Raw genomic sequence first — 22,558 nt, 5'->3', positions numbered from 1 at the left:
CATTATATTTAATTTTATAGTAATAATTTGGTCTTCAGCTGTTTGGCTAATTTAGCAGATTGTAATATAAAATATTAGGATTTATAAGGCATTATATTTCATTTCCATTGTAATAATGTAGCCCTGACCGAGTTGGCTAATTCTGAAAATGTTAACAATAAAACATATACAAACCTTACACAGTATGCATTCTAAATGAATGTTGCAGTCGCTTTTCGCATTGCGACTTTTCGCGTTGAAAAATTTCGCTAGGGAGTGTTGTAAGAGAGGAAGAGAAGGAGGTACCATTTTAACCAATCACCTTCATGGGGGACAGGAAATACTGCATGACCAACGAAATATCGCGATAACGTTTAGCTGCTGTAACACGTGACTAGTAGACGCGTTTAGCCAGCAAGCTACAGGGGGGTAGCACTAGCCAAGTCTACTTTGCTGTTTGCCGGTGTGACAGTTAGCCGGCAGGCTATCAAGGTGCATACTTCAGCAGATTTGACATCTGCACAACAAGAATCCGACACAGTCATAGGTAGGTTTTGAACGGTTCAGTTTCCTACTTTCCTTTCAGTTATAGTAATGTGTGCCCATTGACATCGACAGCCATCGAAACGTAGATATGTCCATCAATAGCCAGCACATAGCTAGTTCTGGAACATTCCTGATTGTTCGGGAATTGTTAGAAGGCGAAGACCATCGACTCATGGCGATATAGCCTAATGTTAGTTCGCGACACCTTTTAGTCAGTAAGCCAGCTAGCAGCTTGTTAGCTCGTCAGCTATGAATTTTTAAGTATTTACGGATGTCACAGCTAGATAGTTAGGGCCAACTTGCTGCATAGCAAGCTGACTTAGATGGTTAGTTGGAAGAAAAGGCATTCATCTACTGCGGTTTGTTAGCTAACAGGCTGGGAAGGTCTCTTTGCAGTCGTTCTATCCACTTAACTAGATAAACGTTGTAGCTAACGTTAGCTAATTGTCTATCTTACATCTTACGTCTTACATGATACTGACGGGAAGCGGCTAGCTATCTTGAGCTGTTTAGGAAGGTACTGGTTATGGAGGTATCTATCCTTAGCAGACTAGATTGAAAAAAATGTTCAAATTGATTCCCGACATAATCTGCAGTCTTAAGTGATACCTGCAAGGTGACATTAATTGTGAATAACCTGCCAGGTCAGGTTGTTTTTACTGTCTGGTCACTGTATGGTCAAAGACGTCCCATCAAGAACCATGAATGAATGAATCAAAATGTCACTTAGAGATTCATGTCTACTATAACTGGGTAGAGGGTCAAACAAGACAGTATTTGTTTAAATGTATGTATCTGTACAAGGGTCTGTCCAGTGCTTTATTGCCTGATTTTCAAGTGGAGAGAATCTGTGGTGAAATCATAAGTTTGACCCTTTGAGATCCAGTTCGTTTTATTCCTCTACATGTCAGCTGATTCCACACTCTGCCTCTCATTTAACTCTGACATCAGCCACTGCAGTTATACTTAATCCTCTTAATGTTCTGGACTAGAATGCTTGACTTCATAGAGCTTAATCTAAGTACGAGTGCGAATATTGTTGTCTGCATATTATTTTAAGCGTTTTTATTTAAGCTGTGGATGTAGACTATGTGACTAACTACTTACGTCTTACTAACAGAGTTCATTGTATTGAGGTTCTGAGTGTACACAGGCTAGCTACATACAGTGTGTTGGTGCTGATTCTTCAGGTGGGTTTTCCTCCAGGGTGACGCAGGTTTGGAGAGATGGCAGACACAGGGAGCAGGAGCCCCCCTCCCCAGACAGGGCCGGTGGTGAGTGCCTTTATGTTTTGTGGCAGGGGGGGTGCTCGCATTCTGAAACGCTCCCTGTCATTGCTATGTGCCCTCTGCTCTGATTGGCCGCAGCTGACAGGTAATCACGGCGCGGATCAGTGAGCAGATGGAAGTGGGTAGGGTGTTTTATGCTGCCGAGATCGACCACGCAGTTTACCACAGATGCACACCCTTTTCACGAGGGTTGTACAGATAGCACAATTTCCATCCCCCTAAGACACACCATGACCTTCCATATGCCTCTGAGAGAAGGTTGGAGGGGATGCTTTCAGTGTCTTTTTTTGTGTATTCAGTAAGTTATGCCCCATAGTTACCAAGCTCCATTACCAAGCTCTGTCAAAATGGGGGAAAAAGAAATCAAGTTGCATTATTTGAGTCCAGGTTTCTTTTTTGTCTAGAGTAAAATAGAAAGACCACTGGTAAAATTTGAAACTAATAATAATAGTAATCATGATTTGTGTTTCTATTTGTGTAACAGCAATTTATGCTGAGCAACAAGGTGGAAACAGCGATGTGGCTCTCTCGCCTCTTCACGGTCTACTGCTCTGTGCTGTTCATTCTTCCCCTGCTGGGGTAAGTACAGCACCATCATGTGTACCTCACATTTTAATTTTTTTTTTTTAGTATAGAACACTCCACGGATGTATTTTCAATTTGGAATTTATAAGTTTATAATTTTTTGTCAGTGTCCTTCTTTTATTTCCATTGAGCACCGTAGTGATTCATTTAATTTTGTAAATTAGATGGCAGTGAGAAGCAGCAGTGACATGCTAATATGTAGAAATTGCACAATTGTACAGTCTGTGCAGAAATTGTGCAATTGCAGAAATCGGTGCATCTGTGAACCTTGACCGTGTCAGCTTGGTCATATGACTGAAGCGTAGAAACACAACACCAGTCATAGTGTGATGTCACACCCATTCCGTCCACGGTCATTCAGACAAACTAAGCCTGACTGTTTGTGAAAGGATTTTGTTGAATGGAAATAACAGGTCACGCTGTGGTTCTCAAAGAGCGGAGATCCGTGCGGTAGACAGAACTCTGCAGGGAGCTCTCTGTTGGACAGTCATTTGTTTGGGGACACACAGTGTCTGATGGAAGCCTGTTATCCAGGAATACTTCAGAATACATGACCAGTGCCTGTCCTACATTTACAGTATATCAAAGACAGCGGCATATTCTGTTGAATATGTTTTTGCAGAAAATTTTAAAGGCTTTTCAGTTTAGCCAAGTTTGTAAGATCTCTCTGGAAAAAAAAATCTAGTATTAAGTCTTATTAAAAAATAAATAGAAAAGCTCTGCCTTAGTGCTTCTGAACTTCAATTCCCATCAGCATCTTCTCTACCTGGCAGTAAGCTATCAAAAAGAGCCCTAAAAAACCTCATTTAAAGTGTGCAGCCTGGTCTAATGAAACTGGCCTTATGGATGGATGCCCTGTTTGTTTCTGATACGTTTGGCTCTTTGCCGTCTCTTCCAGGCTGCTGGAGGCTGCGAATTTTTACCAGCGTGCCTTGCTGGCCAACGCCCTGACCAGCGCCCTGCGGCTGCACCAGCGGCTCCCGCACTTTCAGCTGAGCCGAGCCTTCCTCTCCCAGGCCCTGCAGGAGGACAGCTGCCACTACCTGCTCTACTCCCTCATCCTGGTCAACTCCTACCCCATCACCAGTATCCTCTCTGAGAGTCTCAGACCGAGACCAAAGCAAAATCAGCTATAGTCCTGTCAGCATGACTGCATTTAAGTTGTAATTAGAAGCAACAAGTTGGCAAAATCTCAGTAGCTCTTGCCTTGTTGATTTGTTAGGTTTTGAGAGGTCACCTCAGTGTAGGTTTGTGTCATCTTAACTGTCATGTCCACAGCAATGAGAAGTCATTGAAAAAATGTAGAAGCCTTACCAGCATTGTACTCAGTGCAGAGATTCTTCTGCCTCTTGAGGCTTAATGGTAAATGAAAGTGCAGTGTTTGCTACCATATAATGAATAATAAATACTTCACAAGGTTTTAGGATAGTTTCTGAAGAGAGAGAGATATCCTCCTTCAAGATGGAAATGTTACCAAAATAATGTATTTGATAGAGTGAAAATGGCTAAATTTAAACTCTGGAGCTTGTGATGTACATTTGAGCTGTTGAGCTGTCAGTTTTCAACATGAGTAATCCCAACAGTTTAAACTCACAAAATGAACTCTGTGGTCATATGACCACCTGACATTCTCTGTGGAAATCTGTGTGTTTTTACATTATGATGACGGTTTTTAAGTATGTAAACTTAATTTTCTGCAAACAGTAGGGAACCTTTAACCAGTGATGAAAAAACCAGGCATTTTGGGAAATGTAGGCCTTAAGGGGCTTCAGTCCATTTTGAGTTCATTTTTTTCTTAACCACAGCTTTTAGTGGGTATCTTCCCTGTGTTCCTTTTCTCCCTGCTCCATGCCAACACCTACACCAAGAAGGTCCTCGATGTAAGTCTCTTCTTCTTTAATACTTGAAATGATAAAACTGGTGCTTCTGTCAGTACCATTCTGTTACACTACAGTTTGTTCATTTTTCCTAATGGGAGTAGCCTGGTAGCACCAGGTTTGAAAATGCTTTGAATTTGCATTTGAACCTGATGCACAACTATTTGCCAACGGCATTGCTAATATACAAGTAGGTGATAGTGAATTATTGTGAAGACGTTCCAGCTTTCAGCCTAGACCTGTCTAGGTTTGTGATTAGTGTCAGGTGACAAGTTAGCAGATGTCATAATTCTAAGGTCTGACAGGATTTTTTTTTGAGTTACTGGGTATTTTCTAATAAACAGTTACAGGCATTGAGGTAGGGTGTTATTTATGTACCCTTTTCAGGCTATAGCAGACTGTGACTTTTTTTAACCTTTTCAAATGTAAAAGTAGATCAAACCAGCCTGCAAACTGCATGCCTTTTGCATGCCCATTTTCCAGTGACTCATATGAGGTGTTCTCACGCTCTCCTGTAGACAATGGGTCCCAACAGCTTGGGTTTTGTGAGGAACTTACTTGACAAGCTTACGGCCAACCAGCAGAACATCCTGAAGTTCATCGCGTGCAATGAGATATTCCTCATGCCAGCCACAGTGTTCCTGCTCTTCAGGTGCGTCATTTGCCTGCTCCTCTACGCTTAGTGAGGGATGGAGGATCTCTGGACTACGGAGTTGCATTGTATGAATCGACAGAGTTGACTCTTGTCTAATTTCCAGAGAAGGAGGCACTATCTAGACCATGGAAATGGTTTGAAAGATTTGGAAATAGTCTGGTAGTATGTCCATTTTGGGGGGGGCGGTTGGGGAATATTTGCCATCCATTCATTCACACTGGTCGCATCAGACTGAACCTACTCTTAACGAACGGACTACAGTTAAACTGATTGAAGTCATGGAATCGATTCTGATAGAGTCAGTTTTCTTCTAATACGCAAGTTTGTTTTGAGAGTTAACCAGAAAAAAATCGAAATCTGTTCTTTAATCAGTTAATAGGTGAAGCAGCACCGAATGCAGCAGACCTTGCGGCCCTCCAGGTCCAGTAGATCATGTTCGTGCTGTAAAGGGTGCGATATCCCAGTCCACGGCAGTCACACTCCCCTGTCTCTTATTTACAGCGGTCAAGGAAGCCTGCTGCAGCCATTCATTTACTACCGGTTCCTCACCCTCCGCTACACCTCCCGGAGAAACCCCTACTGCCGGTAAGAGCTCAAATAGTGCTCCGGTGTATGGCACCAGCTCCATTCCGCAAAGGCCATGTACACACAGATACACTTTTTGTTGTCTTTGTCCACACTTACTAACGTAATCTGGGCAAACTGTACACTCACTAGCACAGTTGGGTGTTTTTAAGCTTTGTTAATTGGTGTTAATAATTGGAGTTTGTACAGTGCAGTAGGACCTGGTAGAGTTGAAAATGCACAATTCATCAATGACATTGTGAATTACTATGTAAGTCTGTAATGGAAGGTGTCTGGGTATATCAAAAGGAAACCCAGAAACAGTTTGGTTGGCCATACCAAGCATGCCCCGGCCAGTCACAGAGACACTGTAATTGATGTTCTGGTTATGCATTCGTCCTCACCACCACCACATCCTCCTCCTTCCATCCCCCAGCACTCTGTTCACCGAGCTGCGGGTCCTCGTGGAGCACCTCATCATGAAGCCGTCGTGCCCGGCCTTCTTCAGGAGGATGTGTCTCAACAGCATCGCCTTCATCAGCCGCCTGGCCCCCACGGGGGTGTGAGCTCTCCCCACCCGGGGGAGGGGGCCCACGCCACGCGGGAGTCGCCCCAGAGGGACTGACCAGCAACAGGGAAAGCCCAGCCGGCCGTTTCCCCCCAGGGTTTCCAAAGGCTGCCTATCCATGCGCTAGAGTGTGAGGCCTCGACCTCACCGTGCGCTGAGAACCTTGACCAGACTGCCCACCATTTTGAACCCACCCCCCCCTATCATTAATACTACACATCCTACACTGGCAGCGCTCAGCAACCCTTACAAGCGTTTGAGGTTCGACACCACAGAGACAAGTCCACCAAGCGTTGACAGGGGTGTCTTTGTGGGGTTTTCGCTTTGTGTTGTTTTTGCCAACCAACCACTCAAGTAATTTTTCTTCCAGAGTTTGGCATTAAGGTAATTTACAGTTGTTTCAGGTGCACGGTTCCAACAATCAGTTTATTTGTGTATTATTACACTGTACTTATCAAGGTGCAAAAGAACCTTGGATTTAGCTTGTGAATCACCAATAGTGTGCACTAAAATGTACACACACTACATGTATACAGTTTGGAAGCTTTCATTGCAGTATATCCATTTTATGTTCAGTTGTTTTCTCACAAGGTAGGTGAAGCATTGTATGTGGTGTCTAATTAAACCAAATTGTCTCAGTACCTGGATAGTCACACATTTACACTTACAATGCCTTTTATCTGAAATTTGTCAAATTATCAAATATATTGTGAATATGAATATTAGGAGGTCCCCTGTTTTAAGTCTGCTCATTCTCGATAGCAGTTGTTTAAAATATTTCCCTTAATTGAGGTTTAATGGACAAGATTTCAACAATGCTCTTTATAGAAATTGAGAAAAGATGTTTTGTACTGCCATGACTCAGTTGTCATCTCATATATATGAATATCTTGAGATCTGCAAGATACAAACTCACACAAATCAGTACTAATGTGAAACCTTAACCTTTGCTTAACAAGGAATTAGTGGTATATTCATTGTGGGAATGCCATCATTTGTCATTTTATGTTTTTAGTTTAGCCATTGACAACTATGTATGTCAAAATCGGAAAAAAATGTACATGTTGTAAAACTCAGACAGGGTTTTTCAAATAGCGGTCCAGGAACCACTCTGGGTGGGGGAGGGGAGCTTTGAACAATACAAAGAAGGAACGATGGCAAAGAGTAAACAGTAATGTAAATAAAATATGAATCCTAAATGTCCAAAATTTATCATAGTTTATCTTGCAGTAGTATTCATGTCATGAAAGAATGTTAATGTAAACTCTAGCCAATGTTGTGTTTTTTTTAAATATGTGAAATGGCAACATTTGCCACACAGATAGAACAAGACTTATTCCTGTTCCTTTGTTCTTGGGGTGATGGGTTGGGAGGATCCAGGTGTGTAGGGTGAAAGTTCCTGCTGGGTATGATAACTTTATTCGTTGGTTCTTTATTTATTAGCTACTCTGTTGGGCTACCTCTGTGGTTTGTCGGCATGGCTGCATGGGCTGATGTGTGAAATGTTCTTTTTAAATTATTATTGTTGTTCTCCTTGAAGTCTTACATTTTGTCATTTCCATTATTCAATTAAGTTGTGTAACCTTTCTACAGAAAATCAAATAAAATGAATGCATATATTATTGATCATTTATATTTGATTGATTATACTTGATTCTCAATGTGAAATTGCTTTTTATTGTTCCTGTGAAGTCATCATCAGTCAATCATCAGTCAACAATGAGCATAAGATGAATTAAAGAAATTGAGTTTGACATAAGGACTTTTTCACTTGTTTTTTGTGCCTAAAGCGAAATGTGTTGTAAATGGGTTTTACTTGGTACTCCACCAATGCGGGAATAAACTGGTCTCAGTTTTTGGTCCTTGTCACTTTCTGTTGCATGTTAAATTTGCTTAGTAGGTTTGTGTGATGTCATTTAGATGACACTGTTACTATTGGTCCTCTCAGGGACAGGTTTATGTTTGGACAAGCTCGTTAATACTTGGTTAAATCAGCATATTTTTGAACATCACATTTAATGTGAACATTTGTGATTTGGCTGCTACAGAGTCATAAATGCACACTATATATCAAAGCATATATGTACAGTTAAAATTATATTATAATTTAAGGACCTCTGGCCATTGAGAATGAACAAAGCAACTTGTCTGTGATACCTATGTTGTACATAGAAAATTACCTATATAGAAAAATGACCTCTATGATGGGACCCTTCGTGGTCTAATATTCCAATGGTTTCATTGTCATTTTTTGCAAAACAATAGTTATACATTACAATTTCCTTATCTTTAATGTAGAGATCAGATTGATTGCATCACTGTATGCGCTGTTCACATAACGACCGCATGGGGGCCGGTTGTGGCGTTTCAGCAGCGGATATTTTCTTAACCAATCCAAATACGCACCCCGAACCGTTTTCATCATCCAATCGCCTTTCACGTTGTTACTTGCGTTCCTCTCCATGGAAACGAGGTATCATCCTGCACGCTGCAGTGAGATCAGCGGACCAGATGGGGTTTAAGGTTTAGTTCGGTACTTAGCAAGGTGCATGACATGGAAATGTATGGTAACTGGTATGGTTGCTAGCTGCATACTTTTAAAACTTTAACATGCACACTGTGGACTGCATTTCTCACCTAGCTAGCTAGTGCTGTGACATCTTGTTAGCTAGTCTAGCTAGGTAGCTAACGTTCCACACTCGAGCTATATGCATAGGTAATCAGTGTCACATTAGTTACATTTGCTACATCTACATTCATTACTACAGTCCAAGCGGTCATCTAGTCAGGGAAGCATTGTGTTGATCAACACCTACACATATTTCTTTCTATCCACCGTGAACTGTTCAGAGCAGAAGATGGAACTCAATCTAAACCGTGTTGATTATCTGCAGGTAAGTGGTTAGCCAGCTAGCTCACGTTAGTTGCGATGACTTTCCTTTGCTAGTAAGGAGGCTAACTTTATTTTTAGCATACCCTGTCGTATAGTTTCTTAATCCAATAGCTGGCTAAGTTAGCTAAATGGCTTAAGAACAACCCTAGCTAGATAACGTTAGCTAGCTACCTATCACAAGGGGGTCTTTCAAAATTCAGCAATGAACAGTCAACTAGCTGTCATACCTAACGTTATTTAGCAAATGAATATCTAAATTTGCTAGCTTACTGTCCTGTTAATAGCCATGAAGCACTTTTGTGATAGATAGTTAACATATAGCTTTGTAAAGCTAGCTAAATAACTGCCTATCTCTTGAGCCATCTGATTAGTTACCTAGAGTATAGCTAGATAATTTATCATCTTAGAAAAGGGGTTTATATTGCTGTTACCATCTGGCTAGTTTGGTGATATTAGCTAAATTACGACTTGCTTGTTCTGTCTTTAATAATGTAGCTAGCTAGCTGTTAGCTACTTAAAGCGAGTCGCTTGCTTCATCCCAAACTCTTCACAATGTGGAGAATACAAGAGTGTTAAAATGTTAATGGATTCGTTTTTTAGATTTGATGATGTTAATGTTAGCGAAATTATTGTGATACTGTACATTAATTACGTTAAGTACATTAATACTAATCTAATATTCTGCTAATATTCTGTCAATGCAGGTTGGGGTAACGTCTCAGAAAACAATGAGGCTTCTTCCTGCAATAGGACGGAAAGCCACTCAAAAGGTACAGATCAGAAATATAAATCAGCTCAGAAGAAGTATGTAATATTTAAAATGTTTGAATAAAATGTCAGTTGTCAGTTGCTGTTGACATGATAATATACTAATTCACATGATTGATATTTATGATATTAATATTTATAATAATAATAAATAATCAGATAATCATCAGATAATCATAATTTTGGGATTACACAAAGAAAGCCATTGAGTGATGAAAGCATTGTAATATTCAGTCAGGTCTTTTGTGAAAAATGCTCAAATTTTTTACTTTCTTTTATACCATGTTTTATCCTTTCTAGGTTGCTGTGGCTGATCAGGATGGAGTTGTCACCTGCTTTGGAATGAAAAAGGGGGAGGCAGTTGTAAGTAAAATCCAATATAGTAATACCATACATCTCTGTCAGAGATGTACTGATGTCTGTCCACCTCTGGTAATCTCACACTGATCCCTGTGTAGAAGCCACATCATAATTCAGAATCTGTATTTCAGACTTGTAGCACTGAAGTAATTGTGGTTGTGGGTGTGGAAGTGACGCCATCCCTCACATGGCAGGAGTCAAGTGTCCCCTTGTTCACACTGTCCCTGGCTCTGTGTCCTCCAGCCCGTCTTTAAGACTCTGCCTGGACAGAAGATCTCCAGACTGGATCTGGGAGGGGCACTGGGAACTCCCCAGGAGAAGATTTTCATTGCGGCTGGTTCTGAGGTCAAGGGATACACCAAAAAAGGCAAACAGTTCCTGTCGTTTGAAGCCAATCTGGCCGAGAGCATCAAAGCCATGTATGTACCATATTCGTATGTTCCGCATACCCTTTGAACAACTGCTGGCTACAAGCTGTATATTTTTCTTTTTTCAGTAAACCTGTGTAGCATATACTGCTTTGTGTATATAATATATATTTTTGTATCTTATTTATTTTCTTCAAAGGTATGTTTCAGGAGCAGACCTTTTTGTGTGTGCGAGTTACATCTACAACCACTATTGTGACTGCAAGGATCAAGATTACTACCTTTCAGGGGACAAAATCAATGACATCGTCTGCCTGCCTGCGGAGAGCTCCGGGCGTGTTGTACCTGTACTGGCGTGTCAGGATCGCGTTCTCAGAGTGCTGCAGGTACTACCCCCTCCCCTTTCTCTGTATCTCTCTGTCTCTTTCTGCCTTTCTCTCTCTCTCACTCTCTCTCCACTCCTTGTCTCTCCACTTATTTGTCTCTTGCTTCCTGTCTCTCAAGTCAAGCCTTTTGACTTAACTTAAACCTGACCTCACCAAAATGTTTATGGTAGACATAACATATGCAAATAAATGTTATTATAATCAACGTTTTATTTCAATGTCAAATATGGCAGAGTACCTTTGTTCATTCTTGTTACTAAACCATAAATTGAATACATCACATACTTTTTGCCTCTGTTATGGATGGGATAGAGGGACATTGTTGACTTGTGTGAATTTGTTGTCCTATAGGGGTCTGAGCTCATGTATGAAGTTGAAGTTTCTGGTCCTCCATCTGTTTTAGAGTTAAACAACAGAGATGGAGGTATGTTTCAATCTCACTGCTTCTGAACTGACTTCTTTTGTTAAAATCTCACGGTGGAGAAGGCCCACTCCTCGAAAGATCACTGCATTTGTACTCACATTTGATATGTTGTGCTTCATGACAAGAAAATGAGTAGTAGCATCTCATACATATGTGTGTATGTACAGTAAAGGCGTTTGGAGTTCCTGACATCCTTCTTTTGTGTGCAGCATTGGATAATCAATACCATTTAATGAGGTGTGTAAAGTGTGCATTTCAAAATGTTTCTCTGTCAGACAGAGTTGTTAACAAAGCCCTCTTTCTGTAGGTGGTGCGGGAGGAGAGGTTCTCTATGGCACAGCGGATGGGAAACTGGGGCTCTTTAAGATCGCAGAATCTTCTCCAGTTCAGAAATGGGAGCTTGACAATGAGAAGAAAAAAGGAGGTGTGGGTTATGAGTGTTAATTCGGGGTTAATTATTAACGTGGGTTAATATCTTTATTTATCTTTACTTATAGCACAGTCAAATTTTTGTCGTCTGTCACACGTTGTGGCAAAATAAAATAAGAAATACTTTTACTGGCCATGATTATAGCACAATAAACTGCTGTAGCATTTATGGCATACACATTGAACTGACTGTTGATTGATCTGAAAAAGGAAATATGGCATTATATTGTACTGTGTCATAACACATTGAGCATGTGAAATGTTGGACTCAAAGAATACACAGGTTCTTGCAAATCCATGGTCGTAACCTCAAATCCTGCTGTGGTCCCTGCGCCCTAGGCATCCTGTGCATTGATACCTTTGACATTCTGGGCGACGGGGTGAGAGAGATCCTTGTTGGCAGGGATGATGGGACTGTGGAGGTGTACGGGCTGGACAGCTCCGGCGAGCCTACCCTGCGCTTTGAGCACGTGAGTTCCTGAGACAGAGTCCAGTTCCGTCCTGCAGCAGTGCCTCCTGGCATGCACTTGAGACACTGTTTAAGCAACATTCTGAACAATGCCCATGAAGCTGACACAACTGCCGATCAAAGCAGGGGACATGAATTGTATTGTTGTGTATAGGAAGCTTTGCAAATATGCTTCAACAGAATAAGAAACTATGCAAAGAAAAAAAAGACATCCTGTTCAACAAAGATTGTTTCAGCCATCTCTGACTTTATGGTGATGAATGCATATTATATACATAATGAATCATAGTTTTAAAAAATGTATTATGTTTATTGTTTTCTTACCCTTTACCTTCCTGTTCAAGGTACTGTCAGAGAGCGTTACATCCATCCAGGGAGGCTGCGTCGGAAAGGAGAATTACGATGAGGTTCTAACAGCAACTTACACAGGTAATGCACTGAACATGACTCACAGTATAACATGCATGTTAACCTCAGCTCTGCACATTAAGGTCTGCAGAGCATGCTGGAGGCGAGAAATCGGTTGAAATGTGTTTGTCTGACGCCCAGGCTGGGTGACTGGACTCACCACTGAACCTCAGCAGGAAGAGGCGGGGCCAGGAGAGGAAATGAAGATGAGTCAGGAGACTCAGAACAAAGTTGCTGCTCTCAGGTACTCTGGTAGACATCTATATGAACTCTGTACTGTAACTGGACTAATGGTACTTCACACACATACAGTGCATAATATGCTTTTAGTTTTGTTATGGATGTTATTATTTGGCAGAAAGAATTTCTGTGGAATACTATTTTTGTGTAGCAATTAGGAGACAATTTTACACATTTGTACTTGAAAGATCTATCATCTTTTCTGGTAATTTCTTGGGTAATGGCATTTGAAATAATGGTGTTCGTCACCACAGATCTTTTTAAGGGTCAGTTTCTGCATGCTGTTGCTGGGTGATAGCACTGTCTCCCTTTCCTCCAGGGCGGAGCTGGAGCAGCTGCAGCTGAAGGTCCTTCAGGAGAGGGAGAAGTACCAGCAGACCTCTCAGTCCAGCACAGCTGTCTCCGCTGTGCCCGTCTTCAGCGTCAACGACAAGCTGACCCTCTGTCAGGACGATGCCAGCTACAGCCTCACCCTGGAGGTGCAGACCGCCATCGACAACCTGCTCCTCCAGGTGAGAGAGACTGCTGATTGGTCGTCTCAAGTGAGAGGTTAGAAGAAGTGCAAATGTGTGATTATCACAGAAGACTGATGGTTGATTATGGACTGTCGTTTTTTTTTTTTTTAATGAAATGATGCATACCAAAATGGTTTTAAGGTTTAACAAAGGTCATTGTGCTGTTTTAAGCTGAACATATTGTATACCACAAAAATTTTGTCATTATCTATTATTTCAGGAAATATGTTTTTCTGACATTGTGTCAATGGAATACTCTTTGTGAACTATGTTTTCAAACTGCTCTAGAGTGATGTCCCAATCGACTTGCTGGACGTGGATAAAAATTCAGCTGTTGTGAGCTTCAGCGAGTGTGATTCAGAGGTGAATTTTTCATAAAAGTACTAAAATTTATTGCATCCACTGGTGGATAGATGTATAAGTGAATGCAAGAGATGCTTTAATTCATAGGAATCGGGCTGAATGTAGATTTTCATAATATAATATTGGTCAGACTGAATGGAATGTTAAATAGCTATTTTGTACATTTTCTTTACAGCAACCAAATGGCAATTTCCTTCTTGCTACCTATAGATGTCAAGCAAATACTACAAGACTGGAGCTTAAGGTATGGAATGCATATCAAAAAAAAATTTAAGTGTTGTACATTTTATGTACAGTTCTTATGTCAACAGTACTGAGGGGCCACAGAAGAATCTTAAGTAATTTAGTAATTATTGATTCCGAGAAGGCTACTGCTTTGGAGCAAGTAAGCACTCCATATATTTTTCAAGGAACATGAAGTTGTATTAGTGCATAAAGTTATATGCGTATACGTATTATCAACATCCAGTTAATTCACAACCAGTAGAACTATACTATACTTTTTAGTTTTATAGTTTTTCTCCCACAGTTTTGCCTTTGTTTTTGCTTTTTGCTCATATGGTCTGTAATAATGTTTTGACCAGCTTTCCTGTTCAGCCCCATTACGTTAATCCAATGACATTTTACTACTTAATGAGTTAGGAGAAACTATTGTATCTGTGGCCAAAGTACGCATACTGTGTTAATTAGTCCACCCTCCTTTAGGTGCGATCCATAGAGGGTCAGTATGGAACACTGCAGGCCTACATCACACCCCGCCTGCAGCCCAAAACCTGCCAGGTTCGACAGTATCAGATTAAGCCTTTGTCTCTCCACCAAAGGGTTCACTCGATCGACCAAGACAGGTAAGGCCTGTTGCTGTCAGCACTGCTAGATTCCATCTTTAAATTGTTGAATGAATTCCAATAACATAAATTCAATTGTAAGTTCACCATAGGAGTTTTTACCAGTCACATGTAGGACATGGCCAATTAGCAACAATTCTAATTTTACCATAGGAATTTTTAGCAGATGTCACACGCATGACAAGGGCAATTAGCAACAAGTCATAGACAGGCATTCACTTAAGGCGTATTGTTAATACTGCAGTGTGTTACGGTGCAGTCCATTTTGAGTCTGGGTCTGTATTCACTTGACAAGGGAACTACGTTTGTTTGGAAAAAATATTCTGTCTGAACAAGACAGTCTTTGCCGTCTCATGCAGGAGACAGAACATTTTCAAAACATTAACGTCCAGTCTGATTCTCTGGGTCTGATATAACGTCCTCGCGTACCCTCACGTTTCTGAACAAGCTGCATAACTGAGTCCATGTCTGCATTGAGGCAACATTCCCTGTACCACTGGGTCAGAAAACAATCAACAATGGCAGGGTTGAGACATTCACACACACTTCTGTTTGACCTTGACATTTGCATTTGTCTCTGTCCTCTGTATAGGCCTATGAACACTTTGAGTTTGGTTGGCCAGTTCAGCTTGGCAGAGATCCATTCATGGGTCGTGTTCTGTCTGCCAGAGGTTCCTGAGAAGACTCCCGCTGGGGAGACTGTCACTTTTTACTTTCAGAACACTTTTCTTGGCACACAGCTCGAAACCAACTACAGGTGAGGTTACAGAAGCTATGCATAGGCTGAAGATGAGAAAAAGGCATCTACCTTATTCTAAGCGTCTAAAAATAAGTTATTCTGTGCAAGTAACTGTCACGCATTTAGCTTTAACTATTTTTCAGTCAACAGTGATATTGGGTAACTTGAATGTAGCGCTTAGAGACTAATCTGTTTCTTGTTTTTTTATAGCAAAGGGGAAGGCCACTTCAAATCCGACAACATCTCTACAATTTCCATTCTGAAGGATGTTCTTTCCAAAGAGGCAACCAAAAGAAAAATCAACCTCAACATCTCCTACGGTAGGTTCTCATTCGCAATAAGTGGCGCTCACAGAAATCTTTGAAAACATTCTTGCTCCTTAAAATATCCACTCCTTTGTTTTGCCCCCCTTACAGATATCAATGAAGAATCTGTCAGCCACACTCTGAAAATGATTCATCCCAAACTGGAGTACCAGCTGCTTCTTGCTAAAAAGGTTCAGCTGATCGACGCTTTAAAAGTGAGTACAAAGGAAAGCAATCCACGGAATACATGCATGTATTTACCAGTCACTTTTGCAAAGATGCAGTCTGTATTTCAATGTATGTGTAAATTTCTAACAATAAAAAAAAAAACAATTTGCAACAATAAAACCAACCTGGATTGACACCAACCTTTTTTATTGTTTCATTTTTAAGGCATATGTTTTTTGTTTTAGACTGTACTGTGTGCATTTTTGTTCGGTGTGCAGGAATTGCAGGTTCACGAAGGAAACACCGACTTCCTGATTCCCGAATACCGCAGTATTCTTGAAGAGTCCGCCCAACTTCTTGAGGAGTACAAGAAACAGCCCGCACATCTGGAACGGCTGTATGGTATGGTGTTCTCAGTCTCAAATCATCTGCAAGGAGCCACACACTCCACATTTGATTGGACAGTGCAGTTATTTATGTTACTTTTTGCAATGCATTTTATTTATTGTGAATGTGCACCCATTAGAAATATTTTTTTCCAGTCTCTTAAAAAAGTGATAGATGGCAGGTCATCTAAAAAACTTGTATCCCTAACATAAATGTGCTGTCTCTTGCAGGCATGATTACAGATCTCTTCATCGACAAATTCAAGTTCAAGGGACAGAATGTGAAAACCAAAGTTTCACAGCTACTAGAAATTTTGGACAACTATGATCTGAATTCTTTAATGAATTTTTTTAATGAGGGGTAGCATTTATGGGAAAGTAATCTGTGGTCTTTTTGTAGTACACTAATATTGATTAGACAGTAATACCCCTTTCATTTTCTGTACTTTGTATGAAATTTAACATTAATGTTGTGTGTGTGTGTGTGTGTTTGTATTTGAAGGTAAATACACAGCATTGCTCATTAGTCAATTTTTACACATTTTCCAAGATAGAATATTTCATGTCTTCATATCGAGTTTATACTGTGTTATACCTAATGGCATGGTGCAAGTACTTTGTGTATTATAATATGAATACATAATAATTGTTCCTTTTGGTAATGTTATGTACATTATTAGCTAGATAAAATATATTTATGTTCAAATATTTTATAGTGCAATAAATGGAGCAGTTCTTCATGATCTTGCCTGTTGTTAGCTTATTCTCACATCTTTGCCTTATTATTTGTTCAAAATGCGTGTTTTTTTCTTCTCCCTATTTGTTAAAATTGCATTGCATAATTCAATCTGCATAGTAGCTCAAAGAAATTTAACCATTTGGTCCTCCTAACTCCCCAGTGGGAGCCTGGTGAAACCCCTATATTCTCAGTATTGAGGGGACAATGTGTTTCCACCTTGGCCACTACATTAAACTATTATCCTGTGCTGCATACAAACTTTTATGAAAACTGCATGATCCTGTATCACTTACAGGTACTGTATCACTTACAGGTACTAATGTGGAGTTGTTTGGGAGGGATTACACAAAATGGTAGGCCTGGATCTTTGGATCAACAATGCTAACAGGCTGTGTGCAACATGAATTACACCACAAAATCTAACATTGCTCTAGGATGTGTAAAATACAAGATATTACAGTTACCCTGAATGAGACTGCCTGCTATGCAAACACACAATTTAGATCACTCTCAGACATTGATTGTCCTCTTTACTATTTATAGCTACAGCATGGGTTGAATAACTGTGGTAAAGTAACTGCCAAGTTGTCAAAAACCACATGCACAGCTGAGAATTTCTTGCTTTTTAGAATATATATTTTATTTAAAATATTAACCAAATGTCATTACAATTCTGATGTTTTCGCTCGTTCAGTTTAGAATTACTTTTGCGCCTAAACAGTGTATTTTTCCAACATAAATCATGACACCCATTTGTACTCATCTCCCAAATCCCGCCTGAAGACACACAAAGCCAAACGCTGCATTCTCAACGGTTTGTGTTCAAAAAGATCAATTCTGGGCCTGTCGGCTGCCGTAGCGTGATGACGTAACGACTAGCAACCATTGGATTGGTCGATTTCAATAGTCGCGGGCTACTTGAACTGAGAAACTATCGCATAGCTTCGCCGTCTGAGCCACTAAAGAGAAACAAAGCTAAGCCAGTGAGGTTTTAATCAAGAAAGGGAGACATCGGGGATTCTTCATATTCCGCCTTTATCAAGAAGATCAATATGGCACGCTGAATGCGATGGCAGCTGCCTGAAAAATATAGCCAGCCAGCTATGTGCTTTTAGATTCGCTTGATAATTTTCATCGCAGCCAGCTTGTTAGCTAGCATGCCATTGAATATTTAGTTTAGATAGCTCGAATGGTAGCTAGCTACCTTGCTTTGCTTTTATTTTCCAGTTTTAAACGTCACAACTGATATTTGGCGCATAATCAGCCTGCAGATCTGGTAGATCGCAATTTGTTTTATTTTAAATTTACATTTGAAACCTTGCTATTTTAGTGTACCGGCATAATGGCATCCAATCGAGCACAAGGAGGAGTAACTGATATTTCAGCGGCAGACTATCCCAATCAAGAAAACGTGCTTTCGAGGTTGAGAGTTGCAGCAAAAAGTGGAGTTGAAAATCAAGAGAATATAAACCCCAAACCATCCAACAGGACTGTCTTAGGAGTCTTGCAGAATAACCAACGGAGCAGACCACACTTGCAGCGCGGCGCAAAACAGGTTGGTGTCATTATTTCTGACTTGCTAGCTTGTCGTTTAGATTAACAAAACGAAATGCATGTAAGTCCTAACACTAGCTCGATATTTAGCAAGATAGTTCAGTGATAAATATTTAGATGACAAATTGGCCATCTTCCCCAAAATGCGGGCACCTGTATGTTTTAAATGTCCAGGATAATTCTAAACGGTCCGCCATTTTGATCTTCCGGTGGCCGCCCAGACATTCCATCTCCTTGGTCCAGCTACGATAACATTTGCTAATTTTAACTTGCTAGCAAAGGAAACAAACTAGAGCAATCTAGATATCTACTGGTATCTCTCAAATGATGCGAAACGTGGATAAATATCACTAGTTTACTAACCGAAATATGCGATATCATGCCAGTTTAACAACGACTAACAAGTCGCTTCTTACTACCCAGCTAGTTATCTACCGAGCCAGTCAACTTGACTAACGTTAGCTAGCTGGCCTGTCGTCTTGCTAACGTTATCCAGTTCGGCTGGCACATCAGTATCTTGGCCTACCTGGTGAGCAAGTTGGCTGGCTAAGAAATGGCTAACCTGCTCTATTGGTAGGTTTTCAAATAGTTGGATAACTACCCAACTTAACTAACTTATGTTACTTGTGATCTAAAACGATCACAGAAGTGCACAGGATGTGAAGCAAGCGTCCCAAATCCGGAGCCACGTTGCTAACGAAGTTTTCGCGCAACTTGCCATGTGGTGACTATCATTGTTGCGTGTTAAACTAACATTAGATGTCGTAACTGGTGCACCGTCTGACATTTTCATTCACAGGGTACGTCCTCTCAAGTGCTGTCCTGCAAGAATGAAGACTCTGGCAAAGGTTTTGCTGAGAGAGCGGGAAGCAAACAGCCTGCTTTCCAGATCCATATGGACGAGCCCGATGGCGCTTGCACTAAGAAGCAAGTGTCTAAAACCAAGTCCCCTTCAGAGAATGCCCTTGCATTGCATCCATCCGTAACGCGCCTAAGACAGCCTCTCTCCACTATCGACATATCAATGGATGCAGGTTTTGGTAAGTATTTCACTCTTGTAGGTGTACATTTTGTCTTTATGGTTGTTTAACCGTCCCTTTTAAGCTTCCCGCAATAACATGTCACTCAGCAGGTAGCAGGTTTGCCTCAGCAAAGGAATCCATCTGTAATGTTGACACACTATAAATGGCCCAAATTTTTAATTTCTTCAGATTCTCCCATGGATATGTCCATAGTTGATGCCGAAGAGAAGCCAGTAAACACGAACGAAGTAACTGATTATGCTGCTGAAATCCACACATACTTGAGGGAGATGGAGGTGAGGAGGAAAACGATGTTGCCAAATGATCATGTGATGCTGCTCTCTGACCCCTGTCACCTCACACCATTCTCCTTTCCCCCCTCAGTTAAAGTGCAGGCCAAAAGCTGGCTACATGAAAAAGCAGCCAGATATCACGAACAGCATGCGGGCCATCCTGGTCGACTGGCTGGTCGAGGTCGGGGAGGAGTACAAGCTCCAGAATGAGACGCTCTACCTGGCGGTCAACTACATCGACCGCTTCCTGTCCTCCATGTCTGTATTGAGAGGCAAACTGCAGCTGGTCGGGACCGCAGCCATGCTGCTGGCTTCGTAAGTGTCTCCTCATGCCATTGAGGCAGACGTCCTATACAAGCAGTGTTTTATGAATAATGCATGACGTTTCTTTGAATGGATTAATAGTTGACAGAATGTGTCTAGGAATGTATTTTCATTATGAAAATGTGCATATAGAGAATAAATGAGCAGTACACCAAAAGCATCATTTTTTTTTTTTTTTTTTCAAATGCAGGAAATTTGAAGAGATCTATGCCCCAGAGGTGGCAGAGTTCGTCTACATCACCGATGACACCTACACAAAGAAGCAGGTGTTAAGGATGGAGCACCTCATCCTCAAAGTCCTGTCGTTTGATCTCGCCGCTCCGACCATCAACCAGTTTCTCACCCAGTACTTCTTGCACCAGCCTGTCGACAGCAAGGTTGAGAGCTTGTCAATGGTGCGTTCACACTCGGCTTTTGCCTAACCCATTTGAGCATTTGTTTGCGAAGTGAACTTTTTGTTTGCCGCTTGCAAAGCAACTAAACAAAGGCCGGTTCCCATGAGTAGTATGCTCAGTCTCCATATTCTTTCTCTGCAGTTCCTTGGGGAGCTGAGTTTGGTGGACTCAGACCCTTTCCTGAAATATCTTCCATCCCAAACAGCAGCAGCTGCCTTTGTGTTGGCCAACTATACACTTACAAGGGGCTCATGGGTAAGGGACCGTTTTCAATTTTATGAAGTGTTAATTATGTATGATTTCCCATACATTTCCCAAGTCTTTTAAAGTGATGACGATTTGACCATTTCTAAACCTTGAAACCAGTATTCAGCATCATGGTTCATAAAATGTATGTGTAATGTCTTGGAAATTTTGTGACAAGCATGATGGTTATCCAAAAAATATGGTCAGTAAAATAAAAATGCCACATGGCGCATACGCTACCTAAACACAAACGTTCACCAAGCCTGGTAATCAATCCCAAGGGGTTTAAGCACTCTGAAGCTAATCCGTTTGAATGGTTTATAAGATGTTTTCTTTAACACTTGCATTTTCCTTGTACAGCTATACGTTGCTCTCTGTGCTTTCGCCCTGAAGAAGTACAGGTTAGCTACTGTGTGGGTCTAAAGCGAATCAAAACGGTTTTGTGACACTGATTGAGTTGAAGTGTGTGTTGGCTTCACCCCAACCCAAATTCCAGACTGGCACCAATCACATTGCACAGGGCCCCTGTCCATGTTGGAGCTGTGTGCTGATCTCACCCCCTCCCCTATCTGCCTCTGTAGTCCCGGGCTCTGGTGGATGTGACGGGCTACAGCCTCGAGGATCTCATGCCGTGCGTCACAGACCTGCACGAAACCTACCTCAACGCCGCCCGGCACTCCCAGCAGTCAGTGCGTGAGAAGTACAAGGGCTCAAAGTAAGTAGCCGTCATGTCGATGAACATGATTTGCAGAAGTGGGTCTCGTGGCCCGACAAGCACCAGTGTACTTGGAACCACAAGTTTCTTCTAGAAAGATTCCTCATGTTGCTTCAAAAGGATTCTTTGGAGGTGAACTGAACTTCAGCTCGGATGTAAAACGGTTTCATAGTTGCAGCTAAATTTAAAAAATGCATTTAATTCTCAGTCTGTGCAATAGGTTGGTGTTTGAGACATTTGACTGCAGTAGGTGTATGAACATGGTTAAGTGGTTAACCATGAATATATGCAAAATATTTGTAGTATGTAGGATAGCCTTGGTCCAATTTGTCTTAAGGAACTGGCCTCCTTTCTAAAATGGTGGCTTTTCAGCCATGAATGAAGGCCTCCTCAGCCTGTGGAATCAAATGGCAAAACTTTTCATTGTTAGCAACAGTGTAGTTAAACAGGCGTGAGTTTGGGTTGACATCTGTAAGCAAAATTTGAACCTTATGTGAATCTGCATCAGTTTCAATTTTCTGATGGCAACTCCAGTATTGTAAACCCTTCACTCTTTTTATTTTTCAGGTACCACGAAGTCTCCCTCATTGAGCCACCAGAGAAACTGTTCCTGAACTGATTTCCTTTGTAATAAAATGCAAAGAGCGTTTTGTAGGTTTTTATATACAGTTATTTTTGTAATGAAAAGCCCCGCATCACCACAGAATTTCAATAATTGAGACCATAGCCTAACGTCTTTAGGGGGGAGGAATGGGTGAAATTTGCTTTTTTTTTTTTTTTAAATGTGCATTTTATACGTGCCCCATCCTCATGGGATTTTTTTTCCTGCTTGATGCGACCAGATGTTTATAAACCTAGTTAATCAAGCATCGTTTTAAATTCCCTGTTTGTCTTTCCCTTCCATGGGGTTGCTTGAACGTGTCTTGAGGGTCGTTGTGTGCTACTGGAAGCTGTAAATGTGGCTGTCCGCTATCTTTTGTAATAAAGATGCCACTGTACTTCCCACCCATTTAATTGCGTTTGTGTATTGGTTTGGCTTCTCTGCCTGAGCAGAGTTGCTCGGGGTACGCTTGAGAGACTAAACTCGTCACTGCCGAGCATCACTTGTACTTTGTAAGCCGCTTAAAGACTCTTGCACGGG

At 41.1% G+C, this 22,558-nt stretch overlaps 3 protein-coding genes across 4 annotated transcripts; all 3 read left to right on the top strand.

Annotated features, from left to right (window-relative positions):
- The first annotated feature begins 375 nt into the window (after positions 1-375).
- On the top strand, positions 376-7,216 carry tmem33 (transmembrane protein 33). 2 transcript variants are annotated; one of them, XM_036551470.1, is made up of 8 exons: positions 376-526; positions 1,732-1,799; positions 2,299-2,393; positions 3,298-3,485; positions 4,212-4,279; positions 4,795-4,928; positions 5,433-5,516; positions 5,932-7,216. In XM_036551470.1, exons 2-8 carry the CDS (start codon positions 1,752-1,754, stop codon positions 6,059-6,061), a joined length of 747 nt encoding a protein of 248 aa, XP_036407363.1. In that variant the 5' UTR covers positions 376-526; positions 1,732-1,751; the 3' UTR covers positions 6,062-7,216. The 2 variants fall into 2 exon arrangements, with proteins under 2 accessions (XP_036407363.1, XP_036407364.1); XM_036551471.1 differs by having other exon boundaries at positions 1,716-1,799.
- A 1,705-nt stretch (positions 7,217-8,921) lies between these two features.
- On the top strand, positions 8,922-16,494 carry bbs7 (Bardet-Biedl syndrome 7). Its single transcript, XM_036551679.1, has 19 exons — positions 8,922-8,957; positions 9,661-9,726; positions 10,025-10,087; positions 10,328-10,503; positions 10,652-10,838; positions 11,190-11,262; positions 11,570-11,686; positions 12,031-12,161; positions 12,505-12,589; positions 12,710-12,812; positions 13,128-13,320; positions 13,612-13,686; positions 13,862-13,930; positions 14,392-14,531; positions 15,124-15,288; positions 15,481-15,590; positions 15,687-15,790; positions 16,022-16,145; positions 16,361-16,494. Exons 1-19 carry the CDS (start codon positions 8,922-8,924, stop codon positions 16,492-16,494), a joined length of 2,151 nt encoding a protein of 716 aa, XP_036407572.1.
- Positions 16,495-17,940: 1,446 nt separating this feature from the next.
- ccna2 (cyclin A2) lies at positions 17,941-22,105 on the top strand. Its single transcript, XM_036551534.1, has 8 exons — positions 17,941-18,423; positions 19,222-19,462; positions 19,634-19,740; positions 19,829-20,052; positions 20,252-20,456; positions 20,598-20,711; positions 21,284-21,417; positions 21,985-22,105. Exons 1-8 carry the CDS (start codon positions 18,211-18,213, stop codon positions 22,034-22,036), a joined length of 1,290 nt encoding a protein of 429 aa, XP_036407427.1. The 5' UTR covers positions 17,941-18,210; the 3' UTR covers positions 22,037-22,105.
- Positions 22,106-22,558: the final 453 nt, after the last annotated feature.

Source organism: Megalops cyprinoides, chromosome 18 (assembly GCF_013368585.1).
Source record: "Megalops cyprinoides isolate fMegCyp1 chromosome 18, fMegCyp1.pri, whole genome shotgun sequence".
NCBI classification, from domain to species: Eukaryota; Metazoa; Chordata; class Actinopteri; order Elopiformes; family Megalopidae; genus Megalops; species Megalops cyprinoides.
This window is presented reverse-complemented; position numbering and strand designations above follow the sequence as displayed.

Bases quoted from the DNA above. Each gene is read 5' to 3' on its own strand.
- tmem33 (XM_036551470.1), top strand. From the start codon at position 1,752: ATGGCAGACACAGGGAGCAGGAGCCCCCCTCCCCAGACAGGGCCGGTG. The intron at 1,800-2,298 runs GTGAGTGCCTTT...TTTGTGTAACAG, and splicing joins CTCCCCAGACAGGGCCGGTG to CAATTTATGCTGAGCAACAA. The intron at 5,517-5,931 runs GTAAGAGCTCAA...TCCATCCCCCAG, and splicing joins CGGAGAAACCCCTACTGCCG to CACTCTGTTCACCGAGCTGC.
- bbs7 (XM_036551679.1), top strand. From the start codon at position 8,922: ATGGAACTCAATCTAAACCGTGTTGATTATCTGCAG. The intron at 13,687-13,861 runs GTGAATTTTTCA...TTTTCTTTACAG, and splicing joins TCAGCGAGTGTGATTCAGAG to CAACCAAATGGCAATTTCCT. The intron at 14,532-15,123 runs GTAAGGCCTGTT...TCCTCTGTATAG, and splicing joins CACTCGATCGACCAAGACAG to GCCTATGAACACTTTGAGTT.
- ccna2 (XM_036551534.1), top strand. From the start codon at position 18,211: ATGGCATCCAATCGAGCACAAGGAGGAGTAACTGATATTTCAGCGGCA. The intron at 19,463-19,633 runs GTAAGTATTTCA...TAATTTCTTCAG, and splicing joins ATCAATGGATGCAGGTTTTG to ATTCTCCCATGGATATGTCC. The intron at 20,053-20,251 runs GTAAGTGTCTCC...TTTCAAATGCAG, and splicing joins GCAGCCATGCTGCTGGCTTC to GAAATTTGAAGAGATCTATG.